At 35.1% G+C, this 26361-nt stretch overlaps 1 protein-coding gene, 1 long non-coding RNA gene and 1 pseudogene across 2 annotated transcripts; 1 reads left to right on the top strand and 2 right to left on the bottom strand.

Annotated features, from left to right (window-relative positions):
- Positions 1-302: 302 nt before the first annotated feature.
- On the bottom strand, positions 303-1786 carry LOC123702495. Its single transcript, XR_006752881.1, has 6 exons — positions 1582-1786; positions 1352-1507; positions 1114-1246; positions 734-829; positions 508-653; positions 303-424 (listed from the first exon to the last, which is right to left on the bottom strand). It is a non-coding gene; the product is annotated as an uncharacterized LOC123702495 (long non-coding RNA).
- A 3593-nt stretch (positions 1787-5379) lies between these two features.
- LOC123702496 lies at positions 5380-9930 on the top strand (annotated as a pseudogene).
- Positions 9931-21596: 11666 nt separating this feature from the next.
- On the bottom strand, positions 21597-21926 carry LOC123702579 (SCAN domain-containing protein 3-like). The gene has a single exon (XM_045650352.1). It carries the CDS (start codon positions 21924-21926, stop codon positions 21597-21599), a length of 330 nt encoding a protein of 109 aa, XP_045506308.1.
- Positions 21927-26361: the final 4435 nt, after the last annotated feature.

Here is a 26361-nt window from a genome sequence, read left to right as displayed (position 1 = left end):
GTCATATGTGCATGTGCAACACTGCATAACATCGCATTATTAGTAGACGATTTGGTGCCAATGAACTGTGAAGACATTCATATTCAAAATGAAGATGTTGTACCAATAATTAGTGAAAACTCTGACAGCAATGGCTTTATGGTGCGACAATCTTTGGTTGATAGGTTTTTTCAATAAATAAAAATCCATAAAATAAACAATAATACTTTTATTTTAATTCTTTTAGAAACTAATCAAATCAATCAGTAACAACTTTTTTTGCAACTAATTTCTTTAGTTCTTCTAATTCTATTTTTGCTTTTTCTAATAAACATTTGTTTATTTCTTCCTCAAACAATGCTGCCCTTTTAGCTTTTTCAAACAAACATTTGTTTGTCTCTTCTTGCATCAACGCTGCCCTTTTTTTTATTTGTTCAGCTTCCAACTGCAAATAAATGGTGGTATATAAGTTAATCTAGCTATAAATTAAAAAAGATTGTATAGGTATCCATAACTATGGATAAGTACCTGTGTTTTTAATATTTGAATTTCAATCTTTTTCTTATTTTATAAATTTCGTAGCCTCATTACAGCCTCTCTCCGAATGTATTCCATAGGCCTACGCACTTCTGATGTGGTTTTATTTACTGCATCATTATTCTTATCACTTAAATCTGAAAGGTAAATAAAAGATATTAGTATATTTAAGCAAATAAAACAATATTGTATTATATAAATATAAATTTTATAATACCTATGCTATTTCTTTCATGTTCAATTTGAGGGCTGTTTATTTGATGAGTCTCCATGACTTGTGTTGTGGAGTCCATTTTGTACTCCTCCAAAATATCTGAAAACAACAGATTTGTAGTTGATTTGTAGACATCATAGAAAAGCTGTATATGTAGTTTGTTTCTTACTTTAACACAAAATGGCTATCTGCCAATTACGTTATTTAAAGAAAATAAGTACACAATTCAGACATTCATCTCACAGACTCCAAACATGCTGACATGATCTTCTTCCAGTCATTCACAATCACAGCACAGTCAAAATTCCCTTCTAAGAAAGTGTTGAGTGCAGAGGGTGCGATAAGCATATAAGTTTATGGATCATTGGTTCTTTATTACTTACCCAAGTTATTATTTGATTCAGTTATAATTGGTTCATCATTCAAGCCAAGGTTTTGATTGCTATCAATAGTCAGTAAAATGGCACCGTCACTATCAAAAGAATTACTGATTTCAGTTATAACCACAGGTGCAGCCTGATAAACAAAAAAAAAATGTAAATTAGAGGAGAGTACAGAAATAATTAGTATGAGACAAATACAGTGGTTACCAAGGATTTCAGAGGATATTATTATACAAACCTCTTAAACCATGCTTATTATGGCTCCATGTTGAGTTGGCGGAGGTGCATGTGGTCCACCTCCAGTCCTTATCAAATTTCCCCTTTCTGTAGCACGAGCTTTACGTGTAACGGCTTTCATATTGTCCCACGCCCTTTTTAAAGTGATAGTTTCACGCTGAAATAACAAGTATATATAACTAAGTATGAATGTTATCATAACAAATCATGCACTAATAGTGGCCATAATACCTTGTGTACATTCGCATTACAATTAAACTCCTGCGTAATTAACTCCCATGCCGCTTTCTTCTTGGCGACCGACTTGCCATCGGTTATTTTTGATTCCACAATTGGTCTTTTTTTAACCAATTTTGCCAATAAAGCTTTTTCATCGGCGGTGAAATTGGCTACTCTACTGCGTGGTGTTTTTGTTTGAGACTCCTAAAAAGAAACATATATGAACCGATGATTGTGTCGTATTACTGCTGATATGATAGATTACTTATAAGGATACTTACCATGATATATATTATGATAAAGCTGTAATTAAACTTTATAGCGCGAAAAACTTCTTGTCGGGTGAAACACAACAACACAATCCAAGCAAAGTTTCTCCATTAACCGTAAATAAACTTGAAAACATTGACAGTTAGCAATGAGTGATACCAGAAAAAAAAAGGTCCGATTGCTTTATATTATTTATATGAAAATAGATGTTTTGATTTGTCATTCACTAAAAACGACCGGTAAAAGAACTTATTTTAATTTATGTCATATAAATAGATGCTTTCAATGTGTTTAAATAAAGTTTTTTGCTATTTACTAATAACAGTTTTTTAAGTGTGGCTACACTCACCGTTTATCGATATGCATTCGATAGAATGATTTGACGTTACTCCGCCCTACGGATACTTAAAGTTGTCATTAAGTAATGAACCCTTAAATTATGTCTCTGGGATGTAGCGTTAATTAGCAGATTTAATGATAATTAGGTAATTACTCATTAGGACTAATTTAATGAACCTTTCTGAGTTTGGCAGTAAGAGAAATTGAGCAAACAGTTCTTGCATATTGCTTGCTGTTGAATAGAAATAACCTGGGACAATGGGGGTGGCCAAGAGAGGGGCAACCAATTCAACCACAAAATCGGATAAAGTGATCGCGGATGTATTACTAATTATGTTGACCAGTAAAATATGGGATATGACTCGTGCTAAATTCATTTATCCGGGTCTGTATAAGAGGCGATCAATACGGTGCCAGATTGGGTCTTCTTCGCCTGAAGACTCGTTCTCCTCCCAGGGTCTGTCTTCGGGTAGGTACACACTGTCGATGCTACCACAACGGTCAGAGTCTCTTGAGTTAGTCGAGTAAGTTGACTCGGTGTCCCAGTCGTTGCTGGAATCGCTGTGGGGGTTGGGTACGCTTTACTCCTCTACTTCTCTCTGCCTACTTCAGGCGTAAGTAGGAAGTGTTTTCTTTGTCGTGATGTACTATAACTATGGTCGGGACCGAACTGCGGCTCACTTGCTTTTCATGGATGTCATCCTTAAAGTCGTCCGTATAAACGCTGAACACCGGCGATTCCGTGAGCGGGTTGCGCGGCTGCGCGCCGTCGGTCGAGCGCCTGGCGTTCAGGGAGCGGCGGCCCTTTTTGGACTTCAGATTAACTTTATTGTTTATGTCTCGGATTGGACAAAGAAAACAACTTTCTCGAGGTTGATGATGTATTACTTCGTTATGATAATACAGAAAAACATGTATGCAAACTTTAAGTACATATTAATAATCAAAAATAGACAAATAAAAAACAACTGTCGCCGACGCTCGCGATTTGATGAGTGCCGGCCGCGGGCCGTCGAGCGGCAAGCCGAGGTACCCCGCTCCCCTCCGCCGTCGCTTGCGCCGCCACTCGCCGCATGCCTCCCCGCTGCCCCGCGCCTGACCTCTTTAGCGTCGTAGACATCCTGGGGGGCCGTTGGAAGGAGCTGAAGAGACAGCCGCGTTGTCTTCATGGCTCGAGGATTCTTCGAAAAAATTTTCGTGTGGCAGGAGGCACACTTTATTTAATGCGCGTCTTTGAAGTCCCTTGACTGTTATAAAATCCGCAACCCGTCATAAAATATGTCCGCTCCCAATAAAATATCCACATATACAGAAAATGTATCGTCAAATTGAGATACAAGAACCACAACGTAATTTACAATTGATTTTGTGGATATAACGACTAATGGAGATAACGACTCTAAGCCGCTTGAAGTTTTACGCCTTAACACGGTGACTTATGGAACTGCATCAGCACCTTTCCTAAGCACTCGTCTCTTGCAGCTTTCTAATGAATGCTCAGATCCTATTATAGCTGAAATTATCAAACGAGATTTTTACATGGATGATCTTTTGACAGGGGCAGATAGTCAAGCAGAACTAGCTTACATCCTAAAGAACGTAGTAGATCAGTTAGATTCGTCATGCTTCCCATTGCATAAATTTCGTACTAATTGTACCCAAATTTTCTCGAAATCTACAAACACAAATCGCAGATATACCTAAAGGCTAAAACAAAGAGAGACAAGCATAATATATAAAATTAGTACTGTTATTTAGGACATATAACTTAAGTCTTCATTTTCTCTTTGGTTTACTTGTATGAATTGTGTGGAGCCAGGGCCTTCTCCGTCATTCTGTAATTTAATTCATAGCATTTATTTAATTGTAAAAACTAATCAAGTGCAAGTCGGAATCGGAGCCCCCATTTAAATAAGTTTATTTAACTTATGTTTTTACGGTGATTTTTTTTGAATATTCTGTGAATATTAAAAAATCAATCGTCTGCCTGTTACTTGTTAAAAATACATTTGTTGCATGGGAGCCTTGATATTTATTTTATTTTATAACAAAAGTGCTTCACGTCAGGTCAAACTCAAACATTTATTTATTCAATTAGACTTCTTCGAGAAGCACTTTTGAAACGTCATACTTTAGATATTTCTAACATTTACTTCCGATTCGGAAAGCAGTATCTATGGAGAAGAACCGACAAGAAACTCCATAGTTGCCCTTTTTAATAATGTCAGTATTACAATTTAATTATAAAATATGTAACTGTATATTATCATAAGCAGCGGCAACTGTTTCGTCAAACCAGTAACATGTCCATAGTACAATGCTTAGTAATTAAATTGTCAACTGTAAAATTATGTACTGCAAGCTAAGTCTTAAAATATAAAGCGCTAGCGTTCAAACATGGGCAAACCATAACTGCCTGTAGGACGTAGGTCCATGGTAAAGAGTGTTAATTCACCTGCTGCGACTCTCATTTTGTCGTTATCTTTTTCAAGTCGTGCTCTATCCTTTTTAATTATGTGAATCTGATAATAATCAGCTAGATTCAAGTAACCAGTTTTATAGCTGCAACAAACGCCACACAATATGTCTTTTTAAGGGGCCTATGTATTACCCTATTTTAAGCATGAAAATCGCTAAAATGGTTAGTAAGGAGGTATTGCTACTTCATCGTCGAAATCACACTTACCTCTCCATATACGACACCATTAAATCAAACTTGTTCTCATTTTCGATAAAAATTTAGTAGAATATTTTAAATTAAAAACTCTCAACGAACTTTTAACAAAGCACTTCACTCACGTCCTTCTACTGGTTTGGATGCATGGGCTTATGATTTTTTATCCTTGTCTTCAGTAAGCAAAAAGAAAGAGATACCATGTTTAGTAACTGTACGCTACTAAACTACAGTTACTATCGAGAAAACGTTAACCATTGTAGAAAAGCACGACTATACTCATGGTAAACGGATTAATACAGTACACAAAGCGGTACCTATTATCCTTAAAAATAACCTTCCTTTGGTACAATAAAAACACTCCTTGAATTAGTTGAGTTTTCCCCAAAACAGTATACCATATTTTAATACAGAAGCAAAGGAAACATGATTTGATGTAAGGGCAGCTTCATATGAAATTGTTTTTCTTAGTTTTCTAAGAGCAAATACAAACTTGTTAATTTTAGTACAAATTATAATCAGTCGATTTGTACTCCGAGAAACTTTGTACTATATACTTGTTCTCATGTCATGAATATAATTTAATGTATTGTTTAGAGTCATATTATAGTCAGTATATTTTTGATTGACAGGAATAGTCAAACATAATATGTCATCAGGGAATAATGCACAATAACGTAAATCTTATATATCCAGACCCTGACATCAGGTGAACATCAGGTGGCCCACCTGCTCCTTTGCTTGCTCTGACATTAAAATAAGAAAAAAAAAATACGTTTTTTAATTCTTGGGTAAACTCTATTTGTTCTCTATCTATTAAAGTGAGATGGGACGGTAGGCAATTTTTCAATAAACTGTTTAACTTGCGTCTTTGCAAAGTCGGAATACTTATTTGAAGTGCTCCGTTGGCGACGGTCTTTTTCAGCCACTTCATTCGCAGAGTTATTAAAGTGACAATAAAACATTTTGTGTTATATCTAAGGTGCTGGTCAGAAATTTTTGGCATACTTTAAATAGTGAAAGCAGTTTCTTCACGAAAACTACATAACTAAATTTGACAATACATATATGCTAAAATTAAATTATGTTATGGAAAGAAAAAAAACTAGAGGTAAGAGTATATTATCAACTAGGTAATTATTTTATTTCTGTGAGTACGTAAGAATTTTAAAACACACCTTTTAAATAGAGATAGCTGGCTACCGAATATATCAAGACCCGAAATACCACCATTGAGTTTATTGTATTCCTTAAGAATTATGTACGAGAGGAGCTTGTGCACCCAGATTAGTTCTTACAAAAGGAATATGAAAGATTTTGTTGATTCGTGTCCTTGGGGTTTTTTTTTATGCTATAGGACAGCAAACGAGCAGATGCGTCACCTGGTGTTGAGCGATACACGCCGCCCATAAGCCCCTAGCGTATGCAGTATGCGCTACGTCCGCGTGTCGTCGTAGCAATCCGTAGTACATTGCGTAGACGCACGCGATACGCTACGTGTTGGAAGTGAAGGGGATTGTGACGTCACCGCGGCCGATGACGAGGTGTCTTGCATTTCGCTTGCACTCGTAGGCGCCCTGTCCTTGTCGCACGTAGCTCGTACGACTCGCTTGTAGCACCTAGGTATACGTATGTCTTTAGGTAATTACCTTAAGTAGATGAAGCCATTGTTTCCATCGATGATAAATATCGTCGGGAATATTATCATCCCATCCGATATTTAATCGCCACGTATCTTGCAATATAATTCGCCCTTGTATTGTAAAAGGCATTAAAAATCCTAAGACATCAAAAATAGACATAATTACCTTTAACATTAAACGCTCCGTAGGCCTTTCTACACCCGAGATAATATTTTCAGGAATGCGTTTTAATGATATATCAAACCCTAATTCATCCTTTTTGGGATACCAAATTAAACCCAAAGTCCGCTCGGAATCGGCTCCATATGTTGCAACTTTTATCGTAGATGTATTTAATGTGGGTAATAATCTAAGAGCCCACGACGCGGACGGCCAGACTTTCCTTTCTTTAGGAAATTTGAAAGTTTCTATGTATATGTCTCCGATTCAGATAAGAACGACTAGCGATTATCAAGTCTGGGTTGTGGTTACTTTGGCAGGAAACACGTAATAAAGGTGTATAAAATTTTACCTAACTTTCATGATAGTTTAAAAGCTAAATTTTATATATGTTACTTGGAGACGTATAAAAAGATGTTACTTCAAGAGCCGGATAGTTATCATGGTTCTTACATCTTACCAGACACATTTAAAAAATAACTAACATATCATCAAATTAACTTTACTACCTAAAAGTGTATCAAATATGAAATAACCCACTAAAACATTAGTTTACTATAATTAATGACTAAAAAATAATAGTATAATATAAGTAATAAAGTTATTACATATCTTTTACGGGGACTTATGTCGATGGAATTCCACGTATCTCGATGACTTTGTTATTGTGTCATCGAGATACGTGAAATTCCATCAACATAAGTCCCCGTAAAAGATAAGTAATAACTTATTATACTATTATTTTTTAATCATTAATTATAGTAAACTAATGTTTTTATTGGGTTATTTCATATTTGATACACTTTTAGGTAGTAACGTTAATTTGATGATATGTTAGTTATTTTTTAAATGTGTCTGGTAAGATGTAAGAACCATGAAAACTGTCCGGCTCTTGAGGTAACATCTTTTTATACGTCACCAAGTAACATATATAAAATTTAGCTTTTAAAGTATAATGAAAGTTAGGTACAATTTTATACACCTTTACTACCTGTTTCCTGCCAAAGTAACCACAACTCAGACTTGATAATCGCTAGTCGTTCTTATCTGTATCGGAGACATATACAGAGAAATTTTCATCTTTCCTAAAGAAAGGAAAGTCTGGCCGTCATGGGCTCTTGATCTATAACGACAATGATTAATATTTATAATAATATATATCTATATAGAATATATCTAGTAATCTGTATTTTTGAAAATTGTAAAAAGATAGTAATATGTTGTAAGTACTTACCATATTCATTTTTTTGACATTTGTCATTTCGTCGAAGTCTTTGTTTAAGATAGTAAATATTTCTCTCCATGCTTCGTATGTGAGTCTTTTATAAGTTCAATAGCGGTAAGTAGCATACGGACACGGCTTTGCTAAAAACGATAATGACTAATACTTATAATAAAATACGTATAAACATGAAAAAAATATAACATGTAATTGTTTATTTAAACAATATGGCAGGTAAGAATAATTCCTTGTTTCACACTTTTTGGATTAAAATTTAGTAGTCGGGTTTTAGTTTTAGAACTTATTTTTTATGTGTATTTATCTTGCCATGGCAGTGATCCTTCATCAGAGGAAAAATATTCAGTATATTTTTGACGAATTTCGTCTGCTGTGAGATTATTGCCTTCCAAATGCAATGGACTATTTAATCGGTCTCGATTGATTAAAGGCTCAACGTGACGTTCTTCTGTATGAATAAAATTTTGCAAAACGCAAGTAGTTTTTACAAAAGCAACTGTTAAATCGAGACTTAAGTGTAAAGATCGGTGCAGAATTCTCCATTTGTTGGCCATTATTCCAAATGCACACTCGACGTATCTTCTTGCCCTTGTCAAGCGATAATTAAAGATCTTTTGTTATTTTGTGAGTTCGTTACCACCGTAGGGTCGAAGTACGTTAGTATGAAGTACGAAAGCTTCATCAGCTACAAAAACATATGGTAATATATAGTTAGTATTTATTATAGAGCATGGGGATGGTATGTTTAACGTATTGTCAACAAGTTTTTTCCAAAACTGTGTTTCTTTGAAAACATTTGAATCGCATTCTTTACCATACGACCCTACATCAAAAAAAATGTAATTGTAGTTGGAATCCACAATAGCCATGAGAACAATAGAAAAGAAATGTTTATAATTTAAAAACATTGATCCACTTTCTTCGGGTTTAATTATTCTAATGTTTCCCGTCCAGTGCTCCAAGACAGTGTGGAAAATTGGCATTTATTTCATATCTTTGTGCTATATTCAACCATTCTTCTTGTGTTGGCATCCGCATTATAAACTGTAGATACTTCTGACCAAATATGATGAGTAACTTCACGTACAATGTTCGCTATTGTTTTTATTCCGATTCGAAAATCGAAATGAAGACGTGCGAAGGCATCTCCAGTTGCCATGTATCTGTAAAAAATTGTAACAATGTCTTGCAGTGCGATTAATTTCAAGTGTGTTCTTACTCTTACAATGAGGTCATTTCCTTTTTTATATGAAGTTTATGTCTACTTGCAATAGATGGTACCTACTTTCTTACGGTAGTTTTTTGTTTCAGCAAAGTCTACAGCAAAAAAATGGACAAGTTTGCGAGATAGGTGGATGAAATGTCACAGTAGACTTAAAGAAATGAAATCGGGATCGGGTGCTAAGAAGATTCCTAATTGTGATTTTTACGACGAAATGTTATTTTTGACAAAAATTGTAACACGCCGAGACACTGAGTCAAATATACCCGAAACAACAAACGTGGAAAAAAGTCCCGTAGAACATACACCGATCGCGAAAAAAAGAAACAGGATGTTAGCGAGGTGGACAAAAATATGGCAGAATTTATAAAGGCTGTTACCAAAGAAGAAGAGAGCCGTGCCATGTCATTTTTTAAAAGTATATCTCCGAGTGTTGATAAGTTCAGTGATGAGGAAATGGTGGATTTCCAGTTTGAAGTTTTAAAACTTGTGCGTTCTACGCAACAACGAAAGGGAAGTGATGTTCAGCATCAATGGAGTACCTACTGAGTATTACAAAACAACGCAGCCTTCTACGTCGTCATTTAACGTACCCGGCCCATCATACTCGACTCGACCAGGTTACAGTACTCAAAAATCTACATCCATTGAATTTGACACCGAAACTATTAGTAGTGTGGAAACATCGCATACAGATGAATTTCACTTTGACTTTTCTGAAGAATATGAACATGTGGAGTCTGTTGAATTTGGAAACATGTAACTGTCCGATCGAATTATCAAAGTAGTCGTAATTAAAGCATCATACAAGCAAGACGTATTTTTCTTTATAAAATCACCATTCCGTTTATCGCATTCTAAAATCAACCCTAGTGACCGAACATATGATCGTTTGTTCTCTGACATATGGCAATACATTATCACTTAAAGACTTTTCCATACAGACCTGCATCAACCTCATCTCGTAAGTCTGCTTACAAAAAACTCTCCCCTTAATATTTAATTCTCTCTCTTTTCGACAAAGCTGAACTATATCATCTCTCAGATGGTTGTAAAAGGCATTCTCATGATCCATTATTTTTTTAGCTAGTTCTCCTTCATCTCCTTTTAAATATCTAGCGAGTACTCTTGGTTCAAAGTTATTCCAACTTCTAGGTTTTCTTTGTCCATACAAATTTTGAAATGCACATTGGTCATAAGGTCTGAACCATTCCTCTCGGGGAGGAGAACATGCAGTATCTTTAAGTGTAAAATTTTTGTTTATCTATGGTAACAAAATATTGTCTCTGTGCAAACTTGCGCCACGTGTGTACTCTTCCTTACAGTGTGATTAAAGATGTCTGACCGCAACCCTGTGTTTTATTAGGTAATGGGCCCAGCGCACTAAAAGTAGTAATTTTGTGTCGAGAAGTAAGTTTCGGACTGATTGAAGTTATAGTTGTATCGATCGTGTTATCCAGTGAGTTAACTAACGAGGATGGCATCGAATTACCTAATCATATATAATACACAATAATGATTGCGTCATAGATGGGTCGAACTTTATAGAATGCATCTTTACAATTTGAAGGAATTTTCATATTATCTACAAGATCTAAATTATTCTGAAGTTCGAAAAATCTGTCTCTCGTCACATTTTCTATGAATAGGGGTTTGCAAACGATAAACAAATAAGAAAAAATTGCGAGTAAGATAGTGTAAGATGACAATTCCATTTTCCCATTTAAAAGTTGACCACTTACTTTTTGTCAAACATTTGACGGTATTTGTTGTTACTATGAAACGAACTGTCCATTTGTGTGTACGTGCTCTTGCTAGACAAACTGCCAGCAATCTATCCGTGAGATCTACACCCCCCATGTTGGTATTATACTCTTTGACTACTGCTGGTCTTTGTACCATCATGTAACTGTTACTATTTCCCTCATATCGTTTGCATTCATCTACTTTCTCTGCAGCATGGATAATTGGCATCGTGTACACGGGTTTATTTGGTTATATTGCCATTTGGTTATTGCGACAGCACCGTCATGGCGAACCAAAACATCAAAACTTCCTCTACCTTTTCAAGCCAAGTTTTTGTCGCTTTTAAGCAGATCTTTTAAATACTTTGGTTTTTCTTGACCGTTCCAGCACATTTGAATCCTTTTTAATACAACTCATCTATGAGTTTTAGGCTTGTGAAATATCTGTCGCAGCATAATATACTGAGTATATTATGTGCCCTGGTACTAAAGTTTCTGTTAGTTTTAGAACTACATTCTCGCCTAGTCCCGGTGGACGTTCGGAATCAAGCACTGTATCTTTTCCTTGGCAAACATCATTCATCATATTCATTAAAAAAATCATCAAAATATGGAGCCGGAGCAGTAACATCATTGTAACGAGCCCGACTTAAGTACCAAACCACTGTCATTATGTGTGCACAACATCCTACGGTTCGCCTCTATGATATATTAAAAGGCTAGATACGTTACCCGCTCTCTATTTTGGCAAGAAAAAACTCAGGTAAGTGCCCGAGTTTCACTTAGTCACGCACCATTCAGCGTCGTGGCTGGACGTTCTTTTTATATTTTAATCGGCAGTTGTTATTACGAAGTACATGAGTGAGACATGTATTATGTCTCGTGCGTGAGAGTGAAAGAGAGAACAACTGTATTGGTGATAATGCGTTAGTAAGTAGGTATGTATTAATTACGCTGTTTTTTAGTGCAATGATGTTGGCGTATGCCGCGTCTACTAGTATAATAGGTCATTGGTTCGCCTACCAACGAGACAGCTGCAACAACCTGCTATAGCTTGTAAAGTGTTTGTTACAGCATCATCTCTACTTATTAGTAAATATGTGTAATACGTACGACTGTTTACATATCTAGATTTAATCCTACCTCTTAATAAGTAGTTATTCAGACCTAAACCTCCTCACAAAGTAAATCAATGAATTCACACCTTCCAAATACGTCACTTGAAGTCAAGTCTGTCACGTCAAAAGTCGGGCCAGGAGTCCAAGGAAATTCCTCGCGTCGACTTTTGAACACAGTCACGTCCTTATTCCAGTCAAACTGGAAACAGTCGTCAGGTAATAGGTTTTGTAGGGCTCTGTCATTTGCTGAATCTTCAGCACGTAAAATTTCCTCTTACTGAGGCGTCAGTTCGTTGCCCGTCTCAATTGTTCTTTCTGTGGTCGTAATTCGAAATATCTCCTCCAAATATGAGTTTGTCCTCGTTTGACATTTAAACCGCCAGCAAAAGTAATTCATGTGATGTTTTTTTTATAGGTTAACAGAGTAGTTATGTTCTTTATTATTATTGAGTTATTTTTTATGTAAAGTTAATAGTTGTTATGACAATCACTTGTACCCTCCACAAAATAAAGTCCTCGAGGGTATATTTATTTATTTATTTATTTGAGTAACACCACGTCATACATAATACGAAACATTACAAGAATAATCATTGAACATAGTATCTAAGATGTATGACAATAACAGCGTACATAACTTTATCTGTAACATTATATATTTTTTTGATGAATATTACAATTAAATAGTGAAAGCAGTTTCTTCACGAAAACTACATAACAAAATTTGACAATACATAATTATATGCTAAAATTAAATTATGTTATGGAAAGAAAAAAAACTAAAGGTAAGACTATATTATCAACTAGGTAACTATTTTATTTCTGTGAGTACGTAAGAATTAAAAAACACACCTTTTAAATAGAGATAGCTAGCTGGCTACCGAATATATCAAGACCCGAAATACCACCATTGAGTTTATTGTATACCTTAAGAATACGTACGAGATAAGCCTGTGCAAGTGTGCAGTGTGCACCCAGATTAGTTCTTACAAGGGAGAAGACTAAGCAAGTGTTGTTTTTTCTCATTAGAAATTGCAATCAGCCCATCGTATAATTTGGGTATACATTCGGTTTCAAAAACACTTGGGAGCGGTAACTTACCTCGTTTTCTTTGCAAATTCACTGTGTTCCATCCATCTTCGCCAAGCATTTTGTAATGAAATTGAGGAAATTCTCCTTTTTTATACTTAAAAAGTGAAAAGCAGCACACTCTTACACAGTATGCCTCAGCACATAATTATTATGTGTTTTGCCTTTTTAATGAACTTGGTTGGGATAACATCCCAACAACATGCTCTGCTATCAATGTATGTCTCAAGTAGTACATGCAAAGTATGGGAGATTTTTCAATAAAATTAAAAATTGTCTGTATTGAAATGTTTTTATTATAAAAACATGAAATCTAAACGAAATTAAACTCTTAATTCACAGTACAACTCGTGGCCATTATTCTCTCCTACTCTTTTTATTAGATGCAAAACTACAGATGCTCCGAAACCATTTTTTTTATCAATGTTTTTTCTAATTCAGGAATGGAATTTTGGTAAATTAGAAAGTCATACGCACGACCATTTTTCCCACACAAAAAAAATAATTTGATGCCCCAAGGACATAGTTTGCCTTTTACATACTGTTTAGCAGAATGCTTTCCCGTAAAAGGAACGATTTGTTCATCAACACACAGTTTTTTTCTAATGGTATTTATAAGCATCGGCTTCGGATTGCGTCATAGATGGGTCGAACTTTATAGAATGCTTCTTTACAACAAATTGTTATAGTTCAAAATACATCGCCCATTTTTGCAAGTGACTACTATCAAGCTAATTTTCCGTTTGTAGCTTTATTTTGATGAGACGCCCAATAATTTCGTGTACGTAAGTCTCGATTGTGGTAGCTAACAGAGATAACAAGGATAAAATTTTTTGATTTGATGGTTCTCAAATATTTATTACTAACTGAATTTTTTTTTGTTCAATCTCAAGATAATTACCTAAATTATTCGAAAAAATATTTGTCCTACAAAATCTATGGTTGGTTCAAAGAGTTCCCCTTTCCAAAGTGTATCGATAACGAGGTCATCATAAATGATTACTAACAAGCTGATTTTTTTGTTTTCACTTAGTTAATGTTTATATAATTCATCAGACATATTGTCCTACAAATTGCGTAATAAATATTTGAGAACCATCAAATCAAAAAAAAATATCCTTGTTATCTCTGTTAGCTACCACAATCGAGAGTTTCGTTCACGAAATTATTCGGTGCCTCATCAAAATAAAGCTACAAACGGAAAATCAGCTTGATAGTAGTCACTTGCAAAAATGGGCGATGTATCCTGAACTATTAAAAAGCATTCTATGGCAAGGCATTTTCATATTATCTACAAGATGTAAATTATTCCGAAGTTCGAAAAATCTGTCTCTCGTCATATTTTCTGTCAATAGGGGTTTGCAAACGATGAGCAAAAAAGGAAAAATTGCGAGTAAGATAGAGTAAGATGACAATTCCATTTTCATTTAAAAGTTGACCACTTACTTTATATAAAAACTAGCTTCCGCCCACGACTTTGAACGTGCATCTCCGTTTTTCCCCGTTCCCGCAAGAATTTCGGGAAATCTTTTCTTAGGGGACGCCTACGTTATGACATCTACCTGCATGCCAATTTTCATCCCGATACGTCCAGCGGTTTGAGCTGTGCGTTGATAGATGACTATATCAGTCACCTTTGAGTTTTATATATAATATATATAGATTATTATATAATAATTAATATTGGACTGGTGTCTGGTCCATCCAAGCTACCATACTGATGTATGAGCACAACATCCAACCGTTCGACGCCTTACCAAACAGTTGCAACAGTACTCTATTATACCTTCTCTCCCCGATATTCCATTTTCAATTAAAACATAAACATAATACTGCTTCCTAGATATAGAGGTATGATATGTCTTGATTTAATTTTTCCTCGTATTAGTATATTATTGTCACTTCCTCTCAAATGATACTCCGTTGCATTTATGCTTTCACTTGCTACCTCTGTTCTGTAGCCACCATGAAATCGGATATGCTCTTCGTAATAAGATCGCGCTTGCTTAATCTGGTATGTTTCTAAAGCAAATAGAATCAATTTATTCATCTTCATTCGGAACGTTAGGGGCCATCCATAAAGTACATCACACTAATTTCATGAGTTTTTGAGCACCCCCCCGTCCTTGTCACAGGTGGTCACATTTCTAAGACCCCCCCCTCCCTAGTGTGACGTCACATGTTTTGCAATTTAACATCGAAAAATTATTAAATTAAAACAGCAGTTTCAAAATAGTTTTATTTCCATTTAAATTAAGTACTTTTTTATGAAATCAACATACCTAATATCAAATATTTGAAACAATAACAAAAAAATAAACTAATGAATAAATATAAATTGTCCACAAAACAATTTAAACCGTATTGCCCTAAAGATAGAGTTGGACATATTTTTTAGTTTAATTTATATTTCAAATTACGCGATTAGTACCTCTAGATTTTGAAATGTGATGTCACGAAACTTAGGACCCCTCCCACCCCTTGTCACACCATGTCACACTTTGTCGACCCCCTCCCCCCCTCTTTACGTGTGACGTACTTTATGGATGACCCCTTATTAAGTTATCCCTATCTGCTGTTATACTAACAAAGTTAGAAGACCTATTCATATTAGTATTCTCTACCATTAGTGCCAAATTATTTTGTAGAAGCATCCGTTCTCTTATAATGGTTAACATTTCCTCAGCGATAATTCTGTTTCTTCAACAGAGATAATTCTGTTTCTTAGGTGAACACCAAACCTGTTCAAAAGACTGGCTGCTATTGAAAAATCCTGCATCATCTGTGGCACAGTCTTGTTGAAATATTCATGTCGTAATAATTTGAAATCTCTCTTAAAATACCCATTAACTACTTCCACTACCCAACGACAAATAGTGACACACCTACTTTTATTTACTTGAAGTGTTGTTAGTTGATGCTCGCCTTCCAGAAGAGTTTCTGGTATGTAAGCTCTATAATTGCAGTCTTGTAACATGCTAACGGAGTCTCGGAAGCCCCTGTCTAAAATGAATATCATCTGCTTGGAGATATGATCTGAGATGAGAATTCTCATTTCTAATTAGAGATGATATCTGCATCTGAACTGGTTGCCTTGTATGGACCAACACAGTCGACAATACTCAAACTCAAACATTTATTTATTCAATTAGACTACTATTTAGTAGCACTTTCGAATCGTCATTACATAAGTATTTTTAACATTTACCACCGATTCGGAAAGCAGTATCTATGGAGAAGAATCGGCAAGAAACTCCATAGTTGCTCTTTTAAAATCATGTCAATATTACATAATATGTAACTTATATCTAACTTATACATAATATATCATAATATGCCAAAGAACTGTCCTGTGGTTTTTACGCGACAACCCTCCATGGGTCTTTATCGTCCATATATTCCTGAATACTGTAGTACGCTCTCTGAACTAGTACATTTTTTATATAAGTTTTAAATTTAGAACTACTAAACTCTTTAATATTGAGAGGAATTCTATTGTATAAGCGTATACCTTGACCCATAAATGAATTTTTAACTTTAGCTAATCGGAAAAATGGCATTTCAATTCTATTCCTGTTCCTTGTGCCATAATCGTGTCTATCTCCTACTCTTGTGTGTAAGTCGGCGTTTTTGTGAACATGCAAAATATTATTAAATATATACTGTGATGGTACAGTAAGGATACCAGTATTCTTAAAATGATCTCTTAGTGAGTCCCGAGCACGTAAATTATATATAGAGCGAATGGCTCTTTTCTGTAAGATAAATATAGTTTCTATATCTGCAGCCTTGCCCCACAGTAGAATTCCATAGGACATAATGCTATGAAAGTAGCTGAAATAAACCAATCTAGCCGTATCTTCATCAGTGAGATGCCTTATTTTTCGGACTGCATATGCAGCTGAACTGAGCTTACCTGCAGCGGTGTTGACATGGGCTCCCCACTGTAGTTTCTCATCCAATGTTAACCCTAGAAATACAGTAGACTCAGTAGGATGCAATACCTCCCCGTTCAAGGTAATATCTCTGTTCAACTTTTTTACATTAGGAAGTAAAAATTCAACACAAGTGGTTTTTTTGGCATTTAATAATAAATTATTGGCAGTAAACCATTCAGATATGTGTAAAAGAGCACTGTTCACTTCGTCAACATTTGGGTCATGCCTATCCACATTAAAAATTAATGAGGTATCATCTGCAAACAGAACTATTTCACACCTATCATGCAAATAATAGGGAAGATCATTGATATATACCAAGAACAAGAAGGGACCTAAAATGGACCCCTGTGGAACACCAATGTTAATTGACGCACCGCTAGAACGTTCTCCATTAACAACTACAGTCTGTATCCTATCATGCAGGTATGACGCTATGAGGTTCTGGGCTTTTCCTGTAATTCCATAGTGATTAAGTTTACGTAACAAAGTACAATGTTCAACGCAGTCAAATGCCTTGGAGAGGTCACAAAATATCCCCAGAGCATTTTTTGAGTTTTCCCATGCTTTATAAATATGTGTTAGAAGTGCAACTCCAGCATCTGTGGTTGAGCGCCCCTTTGTGAAACCAAACTGTTTGGTGTGCAGTAAATTATTAGATGCAAAATGACTACTCAATTGGTTTAATATCAACCTCTCGAATACCTTACTTAATGTTGGTAAAATAGAGATAGGTCTATAATTGTTACAGTCTTCTTGATCGCCCTTCTTAAATAGAGGTATAACTTTATTAAGCTTTAGTAAATTAGGAAATGTACCATAGTCACAACACTTATTAATATGAAAGCTAAATTTTTCGCAATATTTTCTATTATATTATTAACTAAATTTACGGACATTCCCCAAAGATCACAAGTATTTTTTAGATTAAGCGTCTTAAAGGCAGTAACAATATCACTAGCAGTTACGTGTCGTAATTCAAATAATGTACTGCACCCCGCAACATGGTCCCTCAAAAAGGTTTCTGCAAGTGCTGAAGACGAATTTAAACTATTAGTAATAGTAGCAGGGACACTACTGAAGAATTCTTCAAAAGCAAGCGCAACATCAGCACTTTTGTCAATAACCCTGTCATTATATACAAGTTTTATGGTATTACTTGATTTGCTTTTACCCATTTCACCATTAATAATAGACCAGACTGTTTTAACTTTATTATCAGAGTCGCGTATTTTTTCTTTGATATACAAACGCTTTGCAGTAAAACAAACTTTTTTAAAAAATTTTGAGTAATTTCTAACATAACTAAGAAAAGATGGGTCTTTATTATATTGCTTCATACCATATAACTCATAAAGAACGATCCTACACCTATGTATGCTAGGTGTCGCCCATTTACTAAATGGTAAATCCTTGGTAATATTTAAAGATTTAACTTTAAATATTTTTTCAAATTCATTATGAACTAAATTGAAAAGATTTTTAAACATTTCACAAGGATTATTATTACAGGATTGATCATTCAGTACGGGCAGGTTTTTATTAATATTATCTCTAAATTTATTAATGCCTTTTTTACTTATAGGCCTAACATTAATCCTTTTAAATGTAGGTATGCAATCCCATTCAAAAACTACTTTCTGGCCACAGTGATCCGAAGTCAATGTATTGAGAATATTTTTCTCTAAACAGATACAGTCACAGTATATATTATCAATACAGGTTGCAGAAGTAGGTGTAATTCGTGTGGGTTCGTTAAAAAGTTTATATAGATTAAATGACTGAAATAAATTAACAATTCGTGTAGCCGTTTGTGTTTGTAAAAGTAAATCAATATTAAAATCACCACATACTATAACTTTTTTTTTACTCCTGCTTAGACGCTTTAATATTTCTTCCATGACTTTCTCAAACATATTATAGTCACTGGAAGGGGGTCTATAAACGCAAACAATAATATATCGCTCCAGCTCCACACACAGGACAGTTCAATGGTCCGTTCTACAGAAAGACCAACAATGTCAGTTCGTTCTTTACATTTTACACTATCATGTACAAAAATAACAGAACCTCCGTGAATAGCCTGCGTCCTAAAGTATACATATACTTTTTAATTTGTAATTTTCAATATTTACTAACGACTGACATTGTTTAAGCCAATGTTCTGTTACACAAAATATTTTAATATTGTTATCATTCAGAAACAATTCTATTTCTAACAATTTGCTAGCCAAGCCTTGAATATTTTGATGCACAATGGAAAAAGTCTGCTTAGCTGTTGTCTTATATACTAGTTTAAATCTAGCTTAGGGCTAGATTGTCTGTCAACACTTAACCTAGGTTGATGTATATAATTACTACTACATAAAATTATAGTAGATCGATGGTCTGATACCGAACATGTACCAGACTGGTTAATATTATATGCTATTAACATAGCAAGTTCTCGCTTATATCTAAATGGCAGATACACTGTATCCTTTGTCAAACAAAAAGATTTTGTACAAGAATTAAGGTCAAAATATATAAATGCATCACTATGATGATTTGTTAAATTATATAATTTTAAGTTAATATTATAGATAAATTTATTTTGATTTTGTGTCAAACCAGGCAAATATGGTAATGTACACAACATAAATTTGCATTTTGTCTCACTACTAATTTTTAATACCCATCACATGCCAAAATTAAAAATGGTTTCAGTAGATTTCTGTACTTATGTAAGGAGTATGTATCTTTCTGAAACATGTAGTTTGAACTTTTGTTTTTGTAAATATAAGTACGATCACAAATCAAGATTACTTGTTCATTATTATCATTATTATATGTACCATTTGGCAAGAGCAAATTATGCTGTAGCAAATTCTCTCTTGAAATATGTGAGAGTCCTAGATGACGGACAATGTCTTGTACGAGTACTTCTCTTACTTTGTTCATTAATCTTTCCATTGTTCGACGGGGTACTCCTATCAGTTTTGAGATTCTGTCATCTGATTCCCCCGTCATTAATTTCATTAATAATGTACCCAAGCCCAAAATACCTCTAAGAGTATCTTGGATCATGGGAACTTCATTCACTAATGCAAAAAAATCTTGCTTGGATTTTCCGATCCAATAAAAAAAAATATTTGTTATCTATTTCTTGAATAGTTTCTAAACTACTAAAGTCTAAAGGAAAGACCAAACCTGCGCGTCAGTAACGCGGAAGCGGTACGCGACGCGGGAGCGCGAACCGCGAACTTCATTTGCTAATGAACAGTCACCGAGGATGCGCATCTTTATCATCTTTATCTGGTATAAGTACTTAATTATGAAGTGAAGCAATTTCTGGAGAGGAACGGTTAGCAATAACTTTAAGGTTAGTAGGTTTTGCCATTGAATTGCTTTATTTATGTAGTACACGTTTAGTGACCTATAATCTGCTGCTAACAATAATAGTATTGCAAAATCCCTATTTATTTAAAAATATACTATACAACATTATCGGTAAGAGATACAAGACTAATATTTGTGTGTAATATGTTTAATTAGGAGGTTTAATTAACAACAAAAACAACTTAAGATAACAATTTCGTGAAATAAAAAAATACGAGTTTTCTAGTTTTTAAACTCCTATTTATTGAGCATATGAGTTAAGAAAACATGAGTAAAAAAATTGAAATTATCATACAAAGTCAAATTACAGAGAGAAATTATTATAATAGGTAGCTGTAGGTGAAGTAGCATCTGGTGTAGGTAGTAATTGTGGTTTCCGAGTTATTATTGTTATTTATAATTGGTTGTAAAATATTGCCTGAACTTGTACTAGGAGTATTGGCATAAGCGGCGTAATTAGAAAAGGTTATGGTTGTTGTAGCCATAGGTGATGTTGTTTGTGGGTTACTGTCAATAATCGGTTGTAAATTATTTGCCGGACTTATATTGGAATTATTCAAATAATTTCCATAATCGGAAAAGTTTGGAGTGGAAGAAGAATTGTAAGGCGCGTTCACAGGTGTTTTTTCGTCGATCTCTGCCAATTCTTGTTCTGAAACGATTTCAGCTAGTTTCAATCTGGGGCCTTAGACAAAGTAACAATAATTAAAAAACGATAACGAAGTTAGAAATCGCAAAAATGTATGGGATTGACATACGCCGCGTTAGATCACGTGGTCTATCTAATGTAAATCCCATACATTTTTTACGATTTCTAACTTCGTTATCGTTTTGTAATTGTTACTTTGCCTACGGGGCCTGGTTACATGACACTTGTTTTTGGTAAGATAACAAAATGCTTTACGTCCTCAATTGTGCACCGTAGGTCTGAAAGGGCTAAATTAAATTGCCTTTTATTTAATTTTTGAACAATAAAATTATTCCTATTTTGTGAATATGTCGCGTTTATTTCTTCTATAGACCAGGGGTTCCCAACCTTTTTTTGTCTACTGCCCACTTTAAGAATAAATTATTTTTTAACGCCCCCCTTTTTAAACATACTTAAAAACCGCTAAGTACTTATAACTGATTATTGAAACGCAACTTTATAGTATACGGACAGTGTATCTTTTATTGAAAATAAAACAAACATTATCAATTCTTATATAAAAACTAATGTGAAGTTTGAATCTGATGCTGTTCAATAAGTTTGTTGATATCAGGTTCCAATTTACTGAAAAACAGCCGCAAGTCGCCACGTTCGGTAACACGCAAACGATTTCTCTTTTTAGTAAGCAGCGTTGCCACAGCACTAAATCCAAGTTCACACAAATATGACGATGGGAATGCTATCAAGAATCGTTGAACAATTGACCACAATCCAGGGTACAATTGCGGGATCGGTTTTTGTAGCCAAAATTCTTGATATCCATTTTTGAACTTGATTTTTGTTTCTTCGTTTGTTGTCAATTCTATAAGTTCTTCTTGCAGCTGAGGTGACATTTTATTTGTTTTATTTTTATTTATTATATTTAATTCAGGCAACAGACAATAAATTGTACAGACCCATAGAATAAATACCTTACAGACTAACATACATATATAATAATTTAAAACTAAAACTAAGAATATATTAAGCACTACACTATACACAATTCACGGCACTGGCGGTGTCATATTGCGCTGAATGGGCTTCGGCTGGATGTTGCAAAGCCGCCCGCGAAATCGCCGGAACACAACACCACGGGGCCAGAACTCCTCGCTCATGAAGGTCGACAGCTGCTCGCTCGGTACACGCACAACAAATGAATTAAAATTAAAATTTTTGCGCGGCTCCAGGCGCTGGATCCTCACGATAAACTTGGTATTCACCTGCACATACTCCACTACATCAGAAGCTTGGGTGGAGTGATGCAGGCGGGACACGTACAGCTGCGTCGTCGGTATGGCGGGCCGCAGCAGGTGGTTGTTACCGGTCGGGGCGGTACCGCACTTGTTGGAGGCGGTACTGCATTGCTGTGTTGACATTTGAGAACGGATCCAACACCCAGTCTGGTATTTCCAAGTTTAAAATGTCCTGGTATCGTTCGGTGAAGTCAGTGTGGAGGTTTTCCAAATGTTGGCAGTAGGCAAACAAGTCGTCGTTACTGCAGAATACTGATAAATTCAGAAAATTGTGGAACTCACGCCTGCCCATATTATTTTTGTGCAGAAGCAGTTTGGCTGCGAAAGCAGCAACGACATGTTTTGTTTTAATTAAATTTAGTTCATCGTGTTGAATAATTTATACAGGTCTGTCATGTAAGCTATGTCATAGACAAATCGTTGTATAAAGAGATTTCATCCCTCTGGTCTGAAAAATTATTTATTAAACCGACCTTATTTTCGGGAATCCCGTTCGAATCCATGAACCAGGAGGCAGAACCGGTAATTTTATTTTAAATTCCGTTAATTAAATATAAATTTGATATTTCACTACCCGGTCTTGTACCGACATATTGATATACTATTAAAATAGCAAATTTTTACTAATCTTGTTAAAACATGATCAAACATCATGAACATAAATCGACTTCTTTTGAGATCAATGTTCGGATGTCGCCTCCGGACCGCAGAAACTGTAGACTATTTATCCTCGTAGCGATAGCTAGGTCACTATCTATGCCACTTATTTTTGAGGATCCTACCGACTGCGCTAATTATGTTTCACACAGCCAGAGGCCCAAAAAACAAAACTCGAATTTACCTATAAAAATATTTTAATAACAACAATCACAATAGGTCTTGCACGATGCAAGTGCTAAATATTAATGAATATAATACTAAACTTAATTAACATGAGGACTTAATATTCCGTCGCGACAAAGTAATTCGCTATCCAGTAATACATGTCATACGCATTTGCTCTAACGGAAAATATGTTGAAACCTTACGCTGGAACTCATAATAAGGCATCTAAAGAGCGCGTGTTTAATTACTGCCTTTCAGCTCGAAGGTTTGTTGAATTTTTATTTTTCGGATTTTGATGAGAGTATATGATTGAAGAAGAAGGGGTTTGACGAGCAAAGGAATTGCGGTACATGGTGAAACGTAGGGAAGCTTCACAGTAAGAAATGTTTTCCTCAGACATAATATGTTTAATATTTTTTTTTGTTTTGAGTGTTCAGTACAAACTGGATCTGTAGCAAAATCACTGACACATGCAGCGGCAGACTCAGAAACTTTACAATCAATGCCATCATGTTCCTTCGCACAGCGGAAGCAACGAGGTTTTGCTCAGCACTGGGATTTAATATGGACAAACCTGCAGCGGGCAACCCTTCCGGCATTGAATAGTTGGTACAATAATTAAAGAAGATTTATATAAGAAAACTCTATCAGGTAATTTTGGCCCTTGTGAAGTGAGGACTTGTCGGAATCCACTCAGTAGTTTCATCAGTTTTTTTTTTACGGTTGAGTCTTCGAGCCTTTAAAAAAATTCCAAAGTCTTGGGGAATCTCTAGAGCTTCTACACATTTTTCAATGGAAATGTCAGTTGGAACTCCTCTAACTATTCCCATGCTAGAAAAAGTATATGTTGAAGTGATACTGTGAAACATAATAGTGCTTCCTAGATATATGTCTTGATTTAATTTTTCCTCGTTTTAGTATATTATTGTCACTTCCTCACAAATGATACTCCGTTGCATTTATGCTTTCACTTGCTACCTCTATTCTGTAGCCACCATGAAATCGGATGTGCTCTCCGTAATAAGATCGCGCTTGCTTAATCTGGTATGTTCCTAATGTAAATAGAATGTGCACCGTAGGTCTGAATGGGCTAAATTAAATTGCCTTTTATCTAATTTTTGAATACTAAAATTATTCCTATTTTGTAAATATGTCGCATTTAAGTCTTCCTGCACATATTCGAGGGCCTTTTCTATAGTTTCGGGTCTCATGCATCGAATTCGCGACCCTAAAAGGTTTTTTTAATCCGCGAACATACGCCTGCATATACCTTTTTGTAAACCGTGCGTTTTGCTTCAATTGTGCTTTCAATTGCTTCGTGATGCGATACGTATGTCATAATGGTGCTAAAGAGCTGTTGGCACCTTTCATAATATTTTTGAGGGGTTGAGGACCTCTGCGTAGACATAGACTAGGGGTTCCCAACGTTTTTTTGTCTACTGCCTACTTTAAGAATAAATTATTTTTGAACGCCCCCCTTTCTAAAAGTGAATAATACCAAGATACCTTTTGATATTAAATGGGTTTAATAAAACTTTAGTAAACGTTAAAGAATAATAATTACCTACGCTAATAATTTTCACATGTATTGGATGTTCAGAATTCAGATAATTAATTTTTTATAGTATAGGTGGGCACACGGATATTCAAAGTCTTTTGATGACAACTGGATGTCTACTGCAGAGTCAGAGGTTATGTAGATGCGCTGCCCTCCTATACATACGATTTATTTGTTTTTTATTGTTTAATATAGACAGTCCTAAGCCTGGTAAAGTATGAAGGGATTGTGGATTCTGTGTACCTACGTATTGCAGGTACATGATACGACAGAAATTTGATTATTCACTTAAGTTACTACGACATACATACTGTGATACTGCCTACAAACCCACCGAACAATTTAAATTAATTTTATTAACTAGAATTATCGTTCAGAGAAAGTGTTATTTATTACTATTAGTAGCAGGCGTGCGCGGGCGTCGCGTCGTCCTTTCGATAATGAATAGAACATAGACTTACCAATGTTAAGAGTACAATAAAAGCTTAAAAAATCATTTAAAAATGATTTATTGCGTTATGCCAATAGTTGTAGAACAAATGTTGTTACTTATGATGTTAGCAGCGAGGTTGCTGGTGTTTTACAAGTAACACTGTATAGAGATACAGAAATGAGCATTCCGCGGCCAAGGTCTTAAAAAATGGAAATTAATAAAACTGGGCTATGGAAAGGGGGTGTAAAAGAAACCAATGCAAAACATACATATATTTATTTGAAATCGATATGTAGAATAACATAACAATTTTTTTTTTAATTTTTAGTTAGTTCCTTCTTCAATCGCAGCTAGTTTTTCACGTTCTGCTGCAACCTCCATAACGGCATGCGTTGTTTTTTCCCATTGGTCACAAATTTCCGTGTGTTTTTTCCGGTACATCTGTTGCGTCATTGTGGGAAGACTCATGGCTACACACAATCCTTGAAATTGTTTTAAGCCAAATGTAGGCAACTTTAGTGATTCCAGAAACAGCTGCTATGTCTAGGTTCTGAGTTGGCTGTGGATCTGACGTATTCAGTATGAATTCATCTCTGCACATATTACACGCTAGTTTCAATTTGGAATATAAACCCACTTTAGTTTCTCCTATTATGTTTAAATTAGATAGAGTACAACCAAATTGAGGGGCATGATTCGATATAATTTTTATTTTTTTTAGGAAGTACACCTTGTCTATTATCACTCTCTCTGCTGCATCGTACAAATTTTCATCTTGAACTTTATCCTGAGCTTGTTGGTGACTTTTTCGAGTAGCTCGTCGTTTCAATGAACTGTAATGAAAAAGTTAAGCAATATAAGCAGGTTATTTATTCAAATACGAAAAAGCGAGTATGGATACTATTTTTAAATAAACATACGCAGTCGACGACACACATTCTTCCAGAACTTAATTTTGATCAATTTCGTTGGATTGTACGATATTGTACGATATAAAGCATAGAGGAGTATCGGCAACTATGAAAGCCTTCCCGCGGACGATGTAACGCCATCGAAATATCACTCATTAGAGTCGCCAAAGCGGACACGTGCTCCAGAAACATGTTATCGACTTTAAAAAAAAAAATAAGTTAAAAAAAAAACTCTCAACTTCGGGAGAGATTGGCTGTAACAATCAGGTAAGTAGGTACTTAAATTTAAAGGTCAAATATATAAAA

The sequence above is a fragment of the Colias croceus genome, chromosome 23 (assembly GCF_905220415.1).
Source record: "Colias croceus chromosome 23, ilColCroc2.1".
NCBI classification, from domain to species: domain Eukaryota; kingdom Metazoa; phylum Arthropoda; class Insecta; order Lepidoptera; family Pieridae; genus Colias; species Colias croceus.
Note: the sequence above shows the minus strand (reverse complement) of the source record. Positions and strands in the feature narration are given on the sequence as shown.